This window comes from Leptinotarsa decemlineata, unplaced genomic scaffold (genome assembly GCF_025532065.1).
Source record: "Leptinotarsa decemlineata unplaced genomic scaffold, Ldec_3_MD MMD2_tig00001719_RagTag_RagTag, whole genome shotgun sequence".
NCBI lineage: Eukaryota > Metazoa > Arthropoda > Insecta > Coleoptera > Chrysomelidae > Leptinotarsa > Leptinotarsa decemlineata.
The window spans coordinates 11,538,584-11,555,989 of record NW_027412569.1 but is presented as its reverse complement, the minus strand read 5'-3'; the positions used below and the strand labels follow the sequence as shown (position 1 = coordinate 11,555,989).

General features: G+C 36.9%; 1 protein-coding gene across 4 annotated transcripts in view; it reads left to right on the top strand.

The window, feature by feature from the left end:
- The window catches only part of Tcmet (methoprene-tolerant), a 153,904-nt gene that overhangs the window by 59,225 nt on the left and 77,273 nt on the right, over positions 1 to 17,406 (top strand). For 3 of the 4 annotated variants that reach the window (XM_023171595.2, XM_074176512.1, XM_023171589.2), the window contains exon 2: positions 4,948 to 5,038. In XM_023171595.2, coding sequence (XP_023027363.1) covers positions 4,956 to 5,038 — 83 coding nt within the window. In that variant the 5' untranslated portion in view covers positions 4,948 to 4,955. Of the gene's footprint in view, positions 1 to 4,947; positions 5,039 to 12,129; positions 12,446 to 17,406 lie in introns of those variants that run through there. The other variant, XM_023171582.2, reaches the window with a different exon arrangement.

Sequence of the window (17,406 nt, the reverse complement as noted above, 5' to 3'; positions counted from 1 at the left end):
TCATAGCATTCTGGTCCTTAGGTCTTCCGTACACACCTCTAATCTACTTCCTGTTTTTCTGATATATCTCACAGCAACAGCAGAAAAATTAACAGAGCTAGAGAGCCAAGTGCTGCTCTGTCGAAGAAACTTTGAAGCTTTTGATAGAAAACCACTTCTCTGGAAGTATGCCTCTTGGTAACTTTCTATCTCCTTTCTTCCAGAATGTCAAACGCCCCAAAAAGAACCACCAGGATGTCTCATAGAAAGGTATCACAGAAATTTCACTTGAATAGTCAGTTGAATTGTTTCAGTCTCTACTCGTATTTCCAGCTCTGCTCTGAGAAGAACTGGAATTGTTTTCTCTCATTTCCATAAAACCTTAAAGACCTAGTCTGTATGTAGAACGAGTATATATACCTAGAGTGGTGAAACGATTTGAAAGAAAACTGAAACTGGCGAAACGACGGATTGACACCTTGGAAAGACAATCACCCTATTCTCAACTATGCAGAGATTTTGGTGGCCATATTCCAGTTTTGGCAGGTGTTGCTATGCTCATAGCTGTGGAAGGCAATGAGGCTGCTGACTCTCTTGCAAAGGAGGGTGCTGCAAGCAGCTTCATCGTACTGGAACCTGTCATTGGTATCGCTTTAGGCTTTGCCAAACAAAGAATGAACACCTGGATGGCAAGAAGATTTGTGGAGTTCTGGCAGAATCTTCCAGGATTGGCTCACTCTAAGGCGTTTACTCACCCTTCGAAGCTTGATACTAAAAACAGTAGGGACTAACATACCTTCCATGGGTACTTGGATACAATTGCCCAAGAAATTTTGGATTATGAATAACAAATGCGCAGATGTATCGGAATATGTATTTAGTGAAGGAAATCACCAGATCGACTTTGGAGAAGTGGAGCTAGCAGCGAGTTGGAGGATATCATAGTTGGCTAGTGCAAGAAGTGACAGAAGTCCAGAAATACATGATTTTTCGATAGGAAAGAATAAACACGATATGACTTCCAATCTTTGGCGGAATGAAACCATGGAAACCTATGGATAGGTAAAGGACATCCAGACGGTTCTGAATAACTCATATTCAATAATTCTCTGATTCTTTATGATCAAGATACAGAGTGATTTATCAATTTTGATCAATTCATAATATCTGCCTCCAATTTTTCCTCAATAGAAATTGAAATCCAGGTCTGGACTTTACAAAAATAACAACGCCATGTACATCAGAATTTTGATAGTGATCACTTTTGTAAAAAGAGCAGAAAAATCAAGTCATCAGTTGAGAATATTGAAGTTGTATCAATTGAATTATCAACTTTATCTCCTTCGTTATTTTATGCAGTAACACTTATTTTTTTTTTTGGAATATTTATCTTCAAATGACCAATGAAGCACCGAAAACAACATACTCATCTGAATAAATCAATTCTAGGTTACAGATTTTTCTATCTTGGATATCAAAATACGTTTTTGATCATCTTTTGAATAATATATTGAATATTCATCAATAACTTGTACAATAAATGGTAAAATCTAGCATTGACCTTGCAATGTCCGTTGCTACTCCGGGTTATAAATGAAAATATGTTCCTTTTTTGAGTCACCATAGAAAATTGCACACAAATTGTAAAAAGCGTCAATACATTGTCTTTCAAAGTTTCTGGAATATTCTGCTTGGCATTTTACAGATAGGAGGCTGCCAAGAAATGTTAAATACAACACGACAACACCGGTTTTGTTGCCAACAGCACACCTGTGAATAACTTTATGTACAGCAGAATTGAGTGAAATAATTTGAATCAAGCAAAGGTTGAAATAGCGTTTACTAAAAATCAAAATCAGTCTTATGATTTCGGTACATACGAATCGAGAACATGACTATTTCGAAATAAAACAACGTTTCTACAACGAATAGGAACGTTGGGAGGTGTGAATGTTTCGCATTCCATTTCTACATATTTATTTTCCTAATGAAATTTACTAATTTTTTTCAAAAGCGTATAAATAGCAGCAGCTCTCCAAATAAACTGTATATCAAACAGAATGCTTGATGTAAGAGTAAGCTAAACGAAAACTATTAACTTGGAGATGGATCACTGACTGCCATTGTTTCCATAGAACTTCTCATGCTCCATAGAATGTTCCTGAATATTTAGAAGATTGCAAATTATTTTAGAAAATGTATCAGTTTCCCATTCCAAAAATTTCTTAATCTAACTCAGAAACTTAAATAATAGTACAGATTGAACATTCTAAGAGGATCGAATTTGAGATCAGCGTTTCCATGCATTTGAACCTATGAATTAGTGCTACTGCAATCATTTTACAAGCGTTTTACGGCGTCATCAATAGCAAAATCACCATTTTACAGCGTCATCGATATCTTGTAACTGATTCTAATTTGTTTGAACCATACCATACCAGTTTTCTCTCAATTATTAGGTATAACCGTCTATGCATGTAACAATTGCATAAAACTGTGCCCTCCTAAGGATATTTAGTGCCACGTTAGCATATTTCCCAGAACGAGAAAATGTTTGTTTAATCTAGCAAACTTATTTGTTCAATATAGCATCATCGATAGCGTTTAACTGATTTTAATGTGAACCATGTGCCTACCAATTTTTCCATGACCGTCTGTCTATGCATGTGACAATCACATGTTACAGAAAAATATTTGTTTAATCCAGCAAAATCAAAATTTTACAGCGTCACCGATACCATTTTACAGCGTCACCGATACCATTTTACAGCGTCGTCAATAGCAAAATTACTATCTTACAGCGTCATCGATAAATTGTCATCATTTTACAGCGTCATGGATAAATTGTCATCATTTTACAGCGTCATCGATATCTTTTAACTGATTTCAATTTGAACCATTTGCCTACTAATTTTTTTCCAATCATTATGTGTGACCGTCTATGAATATAACAATCACATAAAACCGTGCGCTTTCGATAATGGTCAGTGCCACGTTAGCAAATTTTGTAGAACAAGAAAATTATTTGTTCAATCTAGCAAAATCATCATTTTACAGAGTCACCGATACCATTTTACAGCGTCATCGGTAATTTGTTATCATTTTACAGAGTCGTCGATAGCTTGTAACTAATTTTAATTTGAACCATGTGCGTACCAATTATTTTCAATTATTATGTGTGATCGTCTATGCATGGAACAATTTCTTGAAACCCTGCGCCTCTGAGAAGTTTCAGTGACACATTAGCAAATTTTGCAAAACGAGAAAAATATTTGTTTAATCTAGCAAAATCATTATTTTATAGCGTCATCGATAGTATTTTACAGCGTCGTCAATAGAAAAATCGCCATTTTACTGCGTCATTGGTAACTTGTTATCATATTACAGAGTCGTCGATAGCTTGTAACTAATTTTAATTTGAACCATGTTCCTACCAATTATTTTCAATTATTATGTGTGACCGTCTATGCATGGAACAATTACTTGAAACCCTGCGCTTCTGAAGAGTTTCAGGGACACATTAGCAAATTTGGCAGAACGAGAAAAATATTTGTTCAATCTAGCAAAATAATTAGTTTATAGCGTCATCGATAGCATTTTACAGTGTCATCGATAGCATTTTACAGCGTCATTAATAGCAAAACCGCCGTTTTACTGCGTCATCGGTAACTTGTTATCATTTTACAGAGTCCTCGATAGCTTGTAACTAATTTTAATTTGAACCATGTGCGTACCAATTATTTTCAATTATTATGTGTGACCGTCTATGCATGGAACAATTTCTTGAAACCCTGCGCCTCTGAGAAGTTTCAGTGACACATTAGCAAATTTTGCAAAACGAGAAAAATATTTGTTCAATCTAGCAAAATAATTAGTTTATAGCGTCATCGATAGCATTTTACAGTGTCATCGATAGCATTTTACAGCGTCATTAATAGCAAAATCGCCGTTTTACTGCGTCATCGGTAACTTGTTATCATTTTACAGAGTCGTCGATAGCTTGTAACTAATTTTAATTTGAACCATGTGCGTACCAATTATTTTCAATTATTATGTGTGACCGTCTATGCATGGAACAATTTCTTGAAACCCTGCGCTTCTGAGGAGTTTCAGGGACACATTAGCAAATTTGGCAGAACGAGAAAAATATTTGTTTAATCTAGCAAAATCATTATTTTATAGCGTTATCGATAGCATTTTACAGCGTCATCGATAACAAAATTTTCATTTCACTGCGTCATCGGTAACTTGTTGTCGTCGTCGATAACTTGTAACTAATGTTGATTTGAACCATGTGCCTACCAATTTTTTTTCAATTATTATGTGTCACCGTCCATGTCTGTAATAATTACTAGCAAAATCATTATTTTACAGCGTCATCAATAGCATTTTACAGCGTCATCGACATCAAAATCACCATTTTAATGCATCATCGATAAGTAGCCATTATTTCAAAGCGTCATCGCTAGCTTGTTACTAATTCTCATTTGTTTAAAATATATACCTACCATTTTTTCCAGTTTACATGGGTGGGTTTGTATTTATGCAACAATTACATAAAACTCTGTATTTCCAAGGGTTTCAGTGCCACCTTTGCAAATTTCGAGGCAAATTTCACATGACGAGGAAAATATTTGTTTGATCTAGACAAAAACTAAAGAATCTTTATCACTGATAAGATTATATCTAAAAAAAGTGTCGCGCTTACTTCCAAAAAAAGTATCCTTATAAACTGGTATCGCAAAACGAAGCCCGTCGGAATGCACACTCGCCATCTGCGCTGGGCGTCGTCTCCAAACGGTCCTCGACCTCTCCAACTTTCGGCGGATTGGGGTAGTCCCCCATCAGTGCCGTCCTCCCTCCCGTCTGCCACCCGCCCGCGGTGGGGAACAGGTATCTCTTGAATAATATCCCCCCGCCCCGACCAGACGTAGCAGCGACTCAATAGGTTTTCCCGTGTTGTTGCAGGTGAAACCATGGACAGCGGGGACTGCGAGACAGAGGAGGATTCTGCTCCAGAGGCGTGCGTCTCGCCCGAGGGAGGGCCGCTCTTGCCCAGGTGAGTTGATTTTTGCCCTTAATGCTCTTTCATTCATTCATTTATAGATCCAAAATTTAACAAGCATTCTGGTGAAAAAACAGACATTTACCGATTGCGAAACAATTGTTTTAGCCTAACAAAGTGACATTTGAACAGATACAGAATCTCAATTCTATAACTGATTAACTTAGTGCTGACAAAACATGACGTTTTCGGTTTATTTCAAATGATGTGTTTTTTTCAATGCGACACCCGTATATATCTCTTCAATGGTCGTCTCATTGCTACCAGAGGACCAGTTTATTGGCCTCCTCGTTCTCCGGACATTACACCCTTGGATTTCTATTCGTATGGATAGCAATAACGAATACCACATGTAGCATCGACGGTCGTACCCTTTCAAATGCTACAAGAAAGGTTTTTGAGCGTGCCCAAAATTGTATTTAGCAACGAAGGGATGTATTTGAACATTTGATTCAATTGTTATAACAATTCAAGCAAAGAAGATTGCAGCCGATGTGTATTATTTATTTTGAGTTTAAATGTCATGACAAACTTGCCAAAAAATAAAAAAGGTGCATAACTCGATCGTGTTTTGTTTCAGGATAAAATTTGCAACATCTTTTTGAGTTCAGAAAAGAGTGAATCAGGGGAAAACACTAATAGTTCTTTAGTTAAACCAGGATTCGTTAGAATTTATTATTCCTGTTATTGAAGAGTGTTTTCCTACTTTGGTGTTCGAACCAGCAAATCCACATTTATTTCTTGTGTTTCTCTGGAGTACATGAAAGTATATTTGACCAATTTTATATTGGCCAAACTGGAAAATATATTACAAAAGAATAAAAGAGCGTAGAAGTAGTTTTTTCGGATAGTATCAGTTGCAATCTATATTTTGATTGAAGGGCATAAAGTCGATCAGTTGGAATTTAGAAATTTTCCTGTGATGAAGTTGATCATTAGTCTTACTAATACATCAATCATAAAACATTCAACGCACTAGCGGGGCTAGTATTGAACCTTGAGGTACACCAGATTTTATGTACGGAGAAAATTGTTGTTTTTCTACATGGCTGTGACTTGGCAGGTAAGAATTACATCAATCAATGGAAACTCGTCTCTTTAAAGTGTTTGCCTACGATAAATAAAAAAATACTGTGTTGAAAGGATATAACAAAGGTTTTAAGCTCTCACTACAGTTCTATTTGTGTCTGGTACTCCGATACAAGTTGATGGGTAGAGTCTTTAATGTTTCCGACATGAAATGACTAAATACTTGATGATGGAAGATGGAATAGCGAACAATATAGGTATGATTACGTTATATCGTGGTAATTGAACATTAAAGTGCGAGTTAATTGTAGGTGTCCCATAATCACGTTCATTTGACATTGACATTGACGTTATTGTGAACTTGTATTTAGTATCGAAGTATTTTTTTTTCAGGTAATGCAGAGAGACTAAATGAACAATAAATGTATCATTTCGCCACAAGACATCAAAAGTATATCAATAAATTCCCATTTCTCAACCCAAACTGGTTGATCGATTGGGATCACTCAAAACTAACAAGTTTCAACGAGTACATTCATTTGAAAGTACAATTATTGAAGACGTAATGTTGTAATGTATGAACAGAGTACGTTAAAATGTCTGAGCTTGTATTTTTCAACAATAGAACTTCATTGTTGAAATATATCGTACCTTGACATGAGACTGCAGAGCTGGCACCCAACTTACTTGACGCTACTAGATGCATTAACTGTACGTCCCGTATTCTTTTCGATTCTGATAAAACTGCTACTATTGGGAATAATATTTCGATTCGAACTGAAAATGTCGAATTATATTGGTATATTAATAAATTATTGGTATTCGAAGTGGAGTTTGAATTGTGTTGTTGTCGTTCATTCAAATTAGATCAATTTTGTTACTCCATGCATGGTTATTTCATAACTGACAATTTTATTGCTGTTTTAGTGGCATAGCTTTCAGTTTTTCCATCATTTTATCAGTTTGAACGAAATAATCGTAGTAAAATACTGTGTTGGCAGCCTAGCCTTCAATTTGTTCATCATTTTCTCGCTTTGAAGGAAATAACCTTTGTATAAGCTAGGTACTGGCTCGATTTATATTCAAAATTCTAATTTTTCATTATACATTTGAATGAGGATGTGGTACATGTATTTTGGCGGATGCGCTGCATAAATCTGGCGCCTTCGCCAAAAATTTTGTCGCCTCAAACCAAGACAAAACAGCCTCAAGCCTGGGCAAAACAAAGCATTTTGAAGATATTCCATTTCAAAGTACAAAAATGGAATGATTTAAACGAGTGTATTTCATTTAATCTAATTTAGAGACAAGTTTTGATGCTAAAACTCTATCATGAAGAGCTATTCGATAATTATATTCCAAATCTGTGCATCATACTAGCCATTTTGTAGCAGATGCCACTGTTGCTAACTCGGAAACGCTAATACCCACAAGGTCGGTTGAACCGGACGAAAGTTTTGTATTTTAGGGAACTAGAATAGTCTTTTTTCAGATATTGGTGGTAGTTTTTGAAGTATTCGCCAAAAACTACAATTGTCCAATTTCGTTTCTTGGCTCTACCGCTTCCATTTCGAATGCTATAAAAAAGGCAGATAAACTTTCAATACTGTTTCACATTTGTTATAATCTGATATAAACCAATTTGCAATGCGTCGTTTCGTTCATTAGATTTACCATCAACTTCATTTCTTAAAAAAAGGACCTTTATTGTCAAACATGTGGCAACAAAAATCGGTCAAAAAAACTAGAGGTCCGTATTTGAAAAAAAAATATTAAGGATGAAATCTAATGAACGAAACGTCGCGTTGTAAATTGGTTCATATCAGATTATAACAAATATGAAACAGTAATCAGGAATATATCGTAGGTATCTCAAATTTCAATACCTTGTAAAACGTGTTACCTCAACTAATTATTTTAAAAATGTTATATTCACCAGGATATTTGCCATCAATTTCATCGCCAACTTCAGCTTCTGCAGCTCCTTGTACTGTACGAAGCAGATGATTTTCATGTGCGTTCCTCAAATTGTAGAGTATTTTCTGCTACAAAGCCATCTCAATTAATCTTTTTATTATTGTCAATTTTGTAAGTGCCTCTTCCTTACCATTTTTCATTTTCATAGTCATCCTTTCATCAAACAAAATTTTAACAAACCTCACTTTGTTCTTCTCCGACTTTTTGTGATGCCTCAGAACCAGAATAGTCACTAATTTCGTTGCATTTGCTGCCAAAGCCATCGGACAGCATACCCAAATGAATCACCTAGTAGATATTTCAACTTGATTGTAGATACTTCAAGTTCATAGTACCTACTTCTATCAGTGTAGTATATTTTTTCCACTTAGCAGGTTCTCAAGTATCAAGTTGTTCAAAATATTTCGTCTGTAATATATCAGTAAATAGTTATTTAATTTGATCCAAATAAGTTTAATTTGAATCACTGAACTGCCAACGAACGTAAAACAAGTCGATTAATTCCGTCAGCATGGAAACTGGGTTATCTGGGTTCCATGAAGTCGTCGAAGGACTTTTTTGACTGGTCCGGATTTTCTTGGGAATATTGCTTCTAAATGTTCCCTTACTATTACTGCATTAAGGGGAGGAGCGCCGTCCTGTTGAAAATATTGTATTTCATGGCGGATGAAGATACATTCCACTATTCAAATGATCATCGTAAAAAGGGCCAAGGATCTTTGTTCCCACAGTTCCCGAGCAAACATTTATTCCAAACCTTTCTTGGAAATTGGTTTCCCTATATAAATGTTCATTTGTATTATTCCACCTATAATGGATATTTCTGTTAAACCAACCATTGTTGGTGAATTTTGATTCGTCCGTCCATATAACTTTTTCACAAATATTTCCAACTTTCCTATTTCTACGTCTTAACCACTTCTCAAATCGTACTCTCCTTTCGTAATACCTTTCATTGAGGTGATGAACTTTGCGTATCCTGTAGCATTTATATTTGTTCTTTTTCAAAAGAGTTCTGGTGGATTTTACAGAAATCCCCATTTCGTGGGCAAGTTCTTGCAAAGAACAATCTTGATTAGCATAATTGTTGTAACTGGCCAATCCTAAATAAAAGAAAAGATGTTTATGTGGTGATATTTTCAGTAACTATACATTTTCTTGTTTTCTTTCTGTCAAATGCACCATAGTTCCTCAAATTTCTTTCTAATCGTCCAAACATTTCGATGTTCGGTATGTGACGATTCGGGTAAAGCTCAACATATATATATATTCCTTTAAAACAACGATGAAAATAAAAATACACAACAATAAAAATTAATTGGCGCTCCGGGGCGACTTCATTGATTCCAGTGGCGCATTTGCTTTTTCAGCTGCAGGAAAACCCGGAAAAACCTGCAGCACCACATCATCTGAAGATCTTGATCTAACAATGTCCTCTCTCTTATAAAACAAAATGTAGGGTGTCTCCAGAGGCTCCAATAAATTCAATGCATCGCCAGAACACTTCGTGACACGACTATCGTCAAACTTAAACCAGTCCGTATCGTCTTTGACAATAATGACCAAATTCAACGCCAGAACCAAAGTGAACAATGACTGCATGAATATTATAATAGTTGTCTGCTAGGTTGAAATGTTCATCTATTTCGAACCTTCCAAAGAGTTTCTTGCTTCCGTTAGATATTGGGTCTTGTTTGAAAATCATCAGTGTTATCATTAGATTGACTGGTGCCTCAGCTATACTTGTTTCCTCATAACAGTCAGTTAGTTTGGCGCATGTTTGACAATACAGTCGATCATCACCTGTTAAAAATTCCATTTTCAGATGATTTAACAATAATCTTTGCAAATACTGGTTATTAGTCATATTAGGAAAAGCTAGATGAAGTTCCAGAAATTCACATAAGTTTTCGGTACTTCTTGAACATTTACCACAAAATAAACAAGTGAGAATTTTTCCAGCAAAAGATTTACAAACACAAGACGAGATGGGTTGTACGGAATCATTCAATCCAGAGCGGTCAGGAGTATTGATTTTGCTATTGTTTTGCTCACGAAGAGTATTCAACAAGAACCCTAAGAATTCGGAATTCGGTTGGAGGGAAAGATGATACCTTCTTACGAAACTGCAGCTGCATGAACAGTTGTTTGAGTTTGATGAATAAGCAGGAAACATTCCCGTTCTCGTTCATCATTAAAACTTCGTTCTTGAAATTCTTCGTCATGAACAACACTTGTAAAATGCTATTCATGTAGCAAGTGTTTCCTAAATTATCCAATTCAATTTTCTTCACTAGATTTTCAGGACAACTATCTACTGATTCGTAAGGAAGAACATGTTTCACAGAATCTCCATAAGAACCATTTCTCAAGCAGCGATCGATTCTTGCCAAAAGAGGATTTATATTTGATTTTGCATAACTGAATAGCATATCAGTCCTTTCATCATTTGAATACGTCTTTGATATGTTCATAAACGTCTGACAGTTCTCAACAGATATCAACAACGCATTAATTTTTCCTGCCATAGAAACCAAGCATCATATCAAATTATACAACAATCGAATTTTGTCCAAAAACTGATATTTTCGTTACTTCCGGGATTACGGCAATACAAAAATTTCCAAAATGAAAAAGTACGAATTTTCATTGTGTTTTGGTACCTAACTGTCGAATTTATTGGGTTGTCTGAATTATATTTTGAAAAAATTGAAACAATTTACAAAAGAAATAACGACAGGATCGTATTTTAAAATTGTTGCTACAAAAATATCAAATGTGATATACCCTTGGATTGTGAATTTATCACTTTATCAATATCTGTTATAAAAAAACACAGGTCCGTATTTAAGAAAAAGTTGGTGGTGGCCATATTGACACGAAACGTTTTATCGAATATTTATTATTAAATCGTCATAGTACATTTCGAATACAATAACATTTTCCTTTTCCATTTTTTGATATTCTCCGAAATAACAATTCCATTCGAAAAAGAAAACAGCATTTTTTGTTTTCCCCGTATAACTCGAGAAGGGCGACCGTCCCCGTGAATTTTCTTCGGCCAATGTATTGTTCCCAATGACAATTACCTTTTTTCCCATATTTAATCGTTTTCGTATCTGTTACGGTTTAGAATATACCAATGTTACCACATGAACAAAGAAAGGGCCTGTATATAGGCCCTTCACGTTAAGTATAGAATGACGTCATTTTTGGTAATTTTGTATATCCAACATAACAACGTTAAAATTCCCACTGAAATGCGTTCAACAGCAATGAAACTAGTAACATTTCATTTTTTAAGTTGCACAACTGATAGTAAAATTTCAGATTTTGCCGAATCGAAAAAAACTCGAAAACTGTCAGTCTTTCTTTTCTTTTCTACGCAGTAGAAACTTCCAAGAGCATTAGTGTTGCGGAATTGATTGAGTTTGGCATGTATCTCCAAAATGTCGCATCAAATCGTCAAAGGTTTTCACCTTACCTGCGCTTACTCTACAGCTTCCGGGTAAAGGGGATGCATCCGCCCAATCAGCAGCGAATAGTGGACTGTATAAGGAGTTAATCGCTTCGTGGGTATAAAGGAGTACACGTAAATTGGCACTTTGATTTTGGATACTCGATAGTACCACCGGCTCGTACGTTTCAACATTCGTACTGTCACTGTCAAACTCAAAAACATTCTGGTCCTTCGAGCCGGATGGTGCTCGTACATACGTACGAGCCGGTGGTGCGACATTTTGGGGATACATGCCAAACTCAAACAATTCCGCAACAATTAGCATATGCTACATTTTATTCATACCACCCAACGCTACAGTGAATGATAAGTCAGACGAGTTCTCAGCAGCCAAAAAAACTGAAAGCTATAACACCGATTTTGTCCCTCGCCAGTCACCTCCCGATACGCCACTGCTCCTCTCCCATGTTGACAAAACCATACCAAACGTATAATTTGGTCGATTAGTAAACGAAGCAGTCCCGTACCGATTATATCATATCTCATATCAGCGGTGCAAGCTTCACGAACGGAGAGAATGCCGCCGAAAAAAAATTGCGCTCGCCAACCAATCGGCTGTCGATGCAACCTCGCGGACGCCTATGAAGTGCAAACCGCGCAGTTGGCTAGTCGTAGCCGAACCTTCGCGGCGATAGTACGTCGTTTATTCGCGAAACTTCTAATTCGTGTGCAATCGCTTTTTTTTTCGTTGATTTGGTGGTTTGTGGCCGTTCCCGCGGAAAATGGGGGTGTCGAACCTCGTGTGTTGTGTAGCGCAATAGTTCTTGGGATATGTTGAGAAGGAAGATTGGTGACAGAGTGCCGGACGCGATGTCCAACCAGTGGTTGTCCCCTCCTAGACCGTCTTACGGTCTCTTGATGGATACGCCGCCTAGGTTAGTTCCTCATGCACGAGAACGTACACTTCAGTGTTGAAAGATCTCCGCCATTATGCCATAGCCACAGTATTTATCGTAGCTTTGACCTTCGCTGAGCTGCAGCGCTTGATATGGCGGAATAAACAACCTCGATTGCTTCACACTCAAGTGTGTATCTGCTAATTTCTATTCGCTTATTCAAATGTAGTTTATGTAGAATCGGGCTTGCCTTGGATGACAGTTCCGTCAGATTTTTTGTTGTTTACCCTCTCGGTATCTAGATATTCGTTGACGTATTGTTTTGATCCGTGACTGTTTCATTAGATTGTTGTTTGATGTAGTGATTAGCTGGCCGGTACTAAGTAGAAGATTCGTTTATGATGTCAGTGTGTCACTGGAGGCGTGACCAGACTAGACGAAACCGAAAGGATTTGAACGAACTACCACTTGTGGCGGTTGGAGAGTAACGGTGTAGGTAGGTCTAGTTAGCTGGACTGCTTGAGACAGAGCGAAGACGGGTTTCGTTGCGCGGTGTGGGACGAACAAATCCTGCGAAAACATTTAGTCCAGCTGTGAAACTCGTAAAGCGGTTTGTTGCGTTCTGATTGACACGCTGTTTTCATTTACGAGGTGTATTTTGGGAGACGGCTCAACATCAACAAATCTTCCAATCCTGATGGAGAACCTACCTGTCATCTTACCTCAAGAAGCTCCAATGAACTTGCACGAGTATTTTGACGTTGAGAAGGATTTTTCTTTATGTGGAAAGACCACTATACCAAATCCTCTACCGAAAGAGGGCAAGAGAAATCTTCCAACCTGTTGGATCTTAGAGACAATCATTCCTTAATATTTGGAATGCTTCAACAATTTGAGTGACTATCACTTCGATTTCTGCTAGCAAAGATCAAAAGGGGACGACTTCTGATCAACTCATCTTTGGAATAGCACAGCCTTCTGCCGCATCCAACATAAAGGTTCACTAATTATTTTTTGATGACATGGCTTGGTGATCGTTTCTTACCGTGGCTCTGAAGCTTTCTCAAGTGATAGTTGAAACTCGGATACCTTTAGGACCAACGCTGGTGTTATCCGGGAGTCCATATTGGACTTCTGATCAACTCATCTTTGGAATAGTACAATGAGAGAGCCTTAGTGAGAGGTCCATAGTGTCACTGTACCTTTCTCTTTTCTACATCTTTGACCAGATGTTCAAACTATAGCATGCTTGATTCTGTTTTTCATTTAGATTCTCGGATACCAACTGACGGCACCTCAGCGGCAGCCATGAGAGATTTTGTGTCTAGACTTAGACCAACTTAGACCAAGGATAATTTTAACACAGACGTGAATTGTTTATAAAAAAAATCTAGAACGACATGTGTCAATGTACATAAAACAAGTGATCACATCGACTAATTGCTGGACGCGAAAAGTATCACCAAAAGATTCTGGCACAATCAGATCGCTACCCTCACAAAGATAGCTCCACAGACTCAATTAGCTTCCAAAAATTTCGCTCAGGATTGGCTGCTAGATTCTACTCAGAAAAAAACATCCGATTGATTAATCACAAGCAAACTGATAGTCCGGAACATCGTAGGAAAGGTGGTTACTTGTGTTTTCTACATATACCCACTAACCATAACCTATACTTCAGACTCGCAAGGAAGATCAAAACTGTTTTGATCTTCCTCTTGAAGATGATCATTTGGTGATCGACACACGTGTCGAGGTGTTGAAATAACGGTTTGGTGTTGGGAAAAACCGATGAATCTATCTTTGGTAGAATAGGAATTTAATTTGTGATAATTACTTCATTATTGTCATGGATAAACCTTTCGTATTTGTATGAAATTCATAGTTTTCTGTGGTGTACGCGACTCACATACATGCAACCAAGATACAATCTTTTACGCGAATGGTGGCGTCTCTAATAGAAAAAAAATGTTGCTGTTCACTGGTATGGAAGTGGATAAAATGATAACGGTAGCACCACGAGTTTAACAAACATTTTACAATTAGAAAAGTAATGCGGAGAAAAATATCAATTACGTAAAAGTAAAACAACGAAGCGTACAGTTAGAAGAATTCAATATATGCATTGTTATACAGAGAAGTATGTGACTAGGTATGCCAGAATATTGCGTCGATGGTTCTGTTAATGTTAAGTAGACGTCAATTGTCAATGTTTAAATTAAGTTACGGGCTGTCCCTGAATTTCGTGAACAGGCGGGTAATCTACTAGGTACCTAGCTGTACTGTAATTAATTAAACATTTAAAAATTACATTTCTCAAACATCATACCCATATGTTTTTTCCTGGAGTAACTAATGAACCAGCAGGTAAAAATGTGTGTGCTAGTAATTTACACCCACCTGTTGAATAAATGAATCTTACATCAAAGAGGTCTGACAGAACTTTCCCGTATGATAAAAGACAATACAATATTGTAGCTGTGCGCGAAGCGTCCCTCGAATGAAAGAGAGTGTGCAAGGTATTTGCAAGGTAAATGTACTAAGCATTATTTTGGTGTAGTTATTGTTGAATGTTGGAATTGGGACGCTACTTCACGTTGAAATTTATTAATTTGATTTGGTTTTTTGTAAAAAAAAAAAGAACTTTAAGACCAATAAAGTTGAGCTGACTAAAACGTCACTCGAGTTTGTTGGCTATCACACTTCGTGTTGAAGAAGGGGACTGGAAAATATATGCAATGACAATTTTATTGATTTTATTTCAGAGGATACAGTAAATCATATATAGGGTATTTCATCCAATTCAGGCCAAAACAAGTTTGGCAACCTTGAAATGTCTCACGGTGGCCTCAGCGAAGGTTTGGGAAGGTGCAGCGACATTACTGTCGTTGCGCGGCTTCTTCAACCTTCTTGGGGTTCCCTCCGAAGAGGTGCACAAGTGAGGTTTCCTGCAGGGACAGCCGGTTCCTTGCCTTTATTCAAGGCGGAGCCCGCCGCAGAAAGTGCCCTTGATGTTGGAGATGATCTGCTATGTTCAGCCTCATTCCAAGCGTTAGATTGGGGTGGACATTTCTGTTACTCCCCAGCCACCGCCTTAGATTGAGGTGAGCACTTTTGTCCAGCCTCGGGATTGGTTTTTGTTTTTGTTGTTCCTATTTTTGTGTTTGTTTCATTGATGTGTGTTTCCACGAGTAGCAAGGGAAGAGTTGGTCACCTGTGGCAGATCCCTGCATTACCAGAGGTAGGCTAATTACAATGAGGTTTCGCCCAGTTCCCCAAGGGGAGTAGGCTGGTCCACGGTTTTGCAAAGGCATTCATGGGGTTTTAGGTCCCCTCACACTACAAGTTGGTAATCATCGACCTATAGTGCTGGGCGTTGACGGTGATGGCCTGGCCAACATCGTTCTCAAAGAAATATGGACAGATGGTGCCGCCAGACCAAAATCCACACCTACAGCCACTTTTTTGGGATGCATTGGACGCTCTTGTAGTACGAGAGCTAGCAACGTTTGGAAAACAAGAATTTTAGAAACAGTTGGTTTTTTGATATGCTGTCTTTCTTGCTCTTTCGGTTAGAGTCCAGGCTACCTGGCTGGCGGTAGTGGTTGCGTTTATTAATGCGCATCGTACCTTCACAGATAAAAATCCTCAACTTAAAAAAAATATTCAAAGCGTAATTTTTAATTTTTTGGCTTAAGGGTGATCCACCAGGCATCAATTTTTTATTGCCAGGCATTTTTTTATTGTTGTTTATTTTGTGCTATACGCGATTTTTTATTTTATTTAAATGAAAAATTCAAAGTATTTTTGAATGTCTGTAATTTTTATATTATGTTCTTTAAACATAAAATAATCTAAAATTAATTTGCCAGACGTTAATTCGATTGTTAAGTATTGAATATAAGTAAAAAAGTAATGAAAAGTATTGCGGTATAATGCTTGTGGTTAGAGAGAGAGAGAGACAGTTTGAAGTGCAAAATAGATAGAAAGCGACGGCAGCGTATTAGCTAGTGTAACAGAAAATTTTGAGAATGAGACAGGAAATAATTGCAAAAATACAGTACTTACACTTGTTCTTGCGAATACAAGTTGGAATGAAAAAATTTCAACATAAAAATGAAAATATAATTAAAATAAGCATACATTGAAAGGTTAAAAAATTACATTTATCGATTAAAAAAGTACTGATTATTACACGTGAATTACAAATATACAGGGTGTAACTGAATAAGTGTAAAACATTTAAGGAGGTGATTCCTAATCGAAAAAAAGAAAGGATCTTTCATGAAAAGACATTTCATTGGAGCACCCCTTGTTAAGATACAGTTCCTTAAAGGGGGTACATAAAATTTGTATAACAATTTTTTTCACAAGCACTAAAAAAGTTTCAATATTGAAATTGACCTGATGTTTTGTACTACCAAAAAGACACTTATTTGGTTCACTCCATAATTGTAAGGAGTGAAAAACGCAAACCCTAAAATTTATTTCCAATGTAACTTTTTGTCTTATCATTTGTTTACCATTCAAAAATTCAATTCCAAACAAAAAATGAAAAATGTCTCTTGGGTTTTTTTTCCCCAAAATAAACCAGTTCGCAGCAAAAAAATATTTTACGAACAACTACGGAGATACATCGTCAAAAATGCGAAAATACGGAATTAATCTATCTAGTAGGTCGCTATTAGCGATAGTGACAATTAAATTGGTATGACGCTGTCAATTTGTGAATTTTCGAAATTGAATCAATACTAATTGTGTGTTGTTGTTCTGTTCTTAATTTGTTACTTTAATAATTCACTAGGTATTAAAATGTCATACACAAATTAGGAAATGGCTGATATGCATTACGTTTACGGTCTGTCGCAGGGGAATGGGTTAGAAGCTTCTAGAAGATATGCTGAAATGTATCCTCAACGGCAGCATCCTTCAGATAGAATATTTGCTCAAATTCACCAACGATTACGAGAATATGGTTCATTCGACAAAAGAACGCAGGA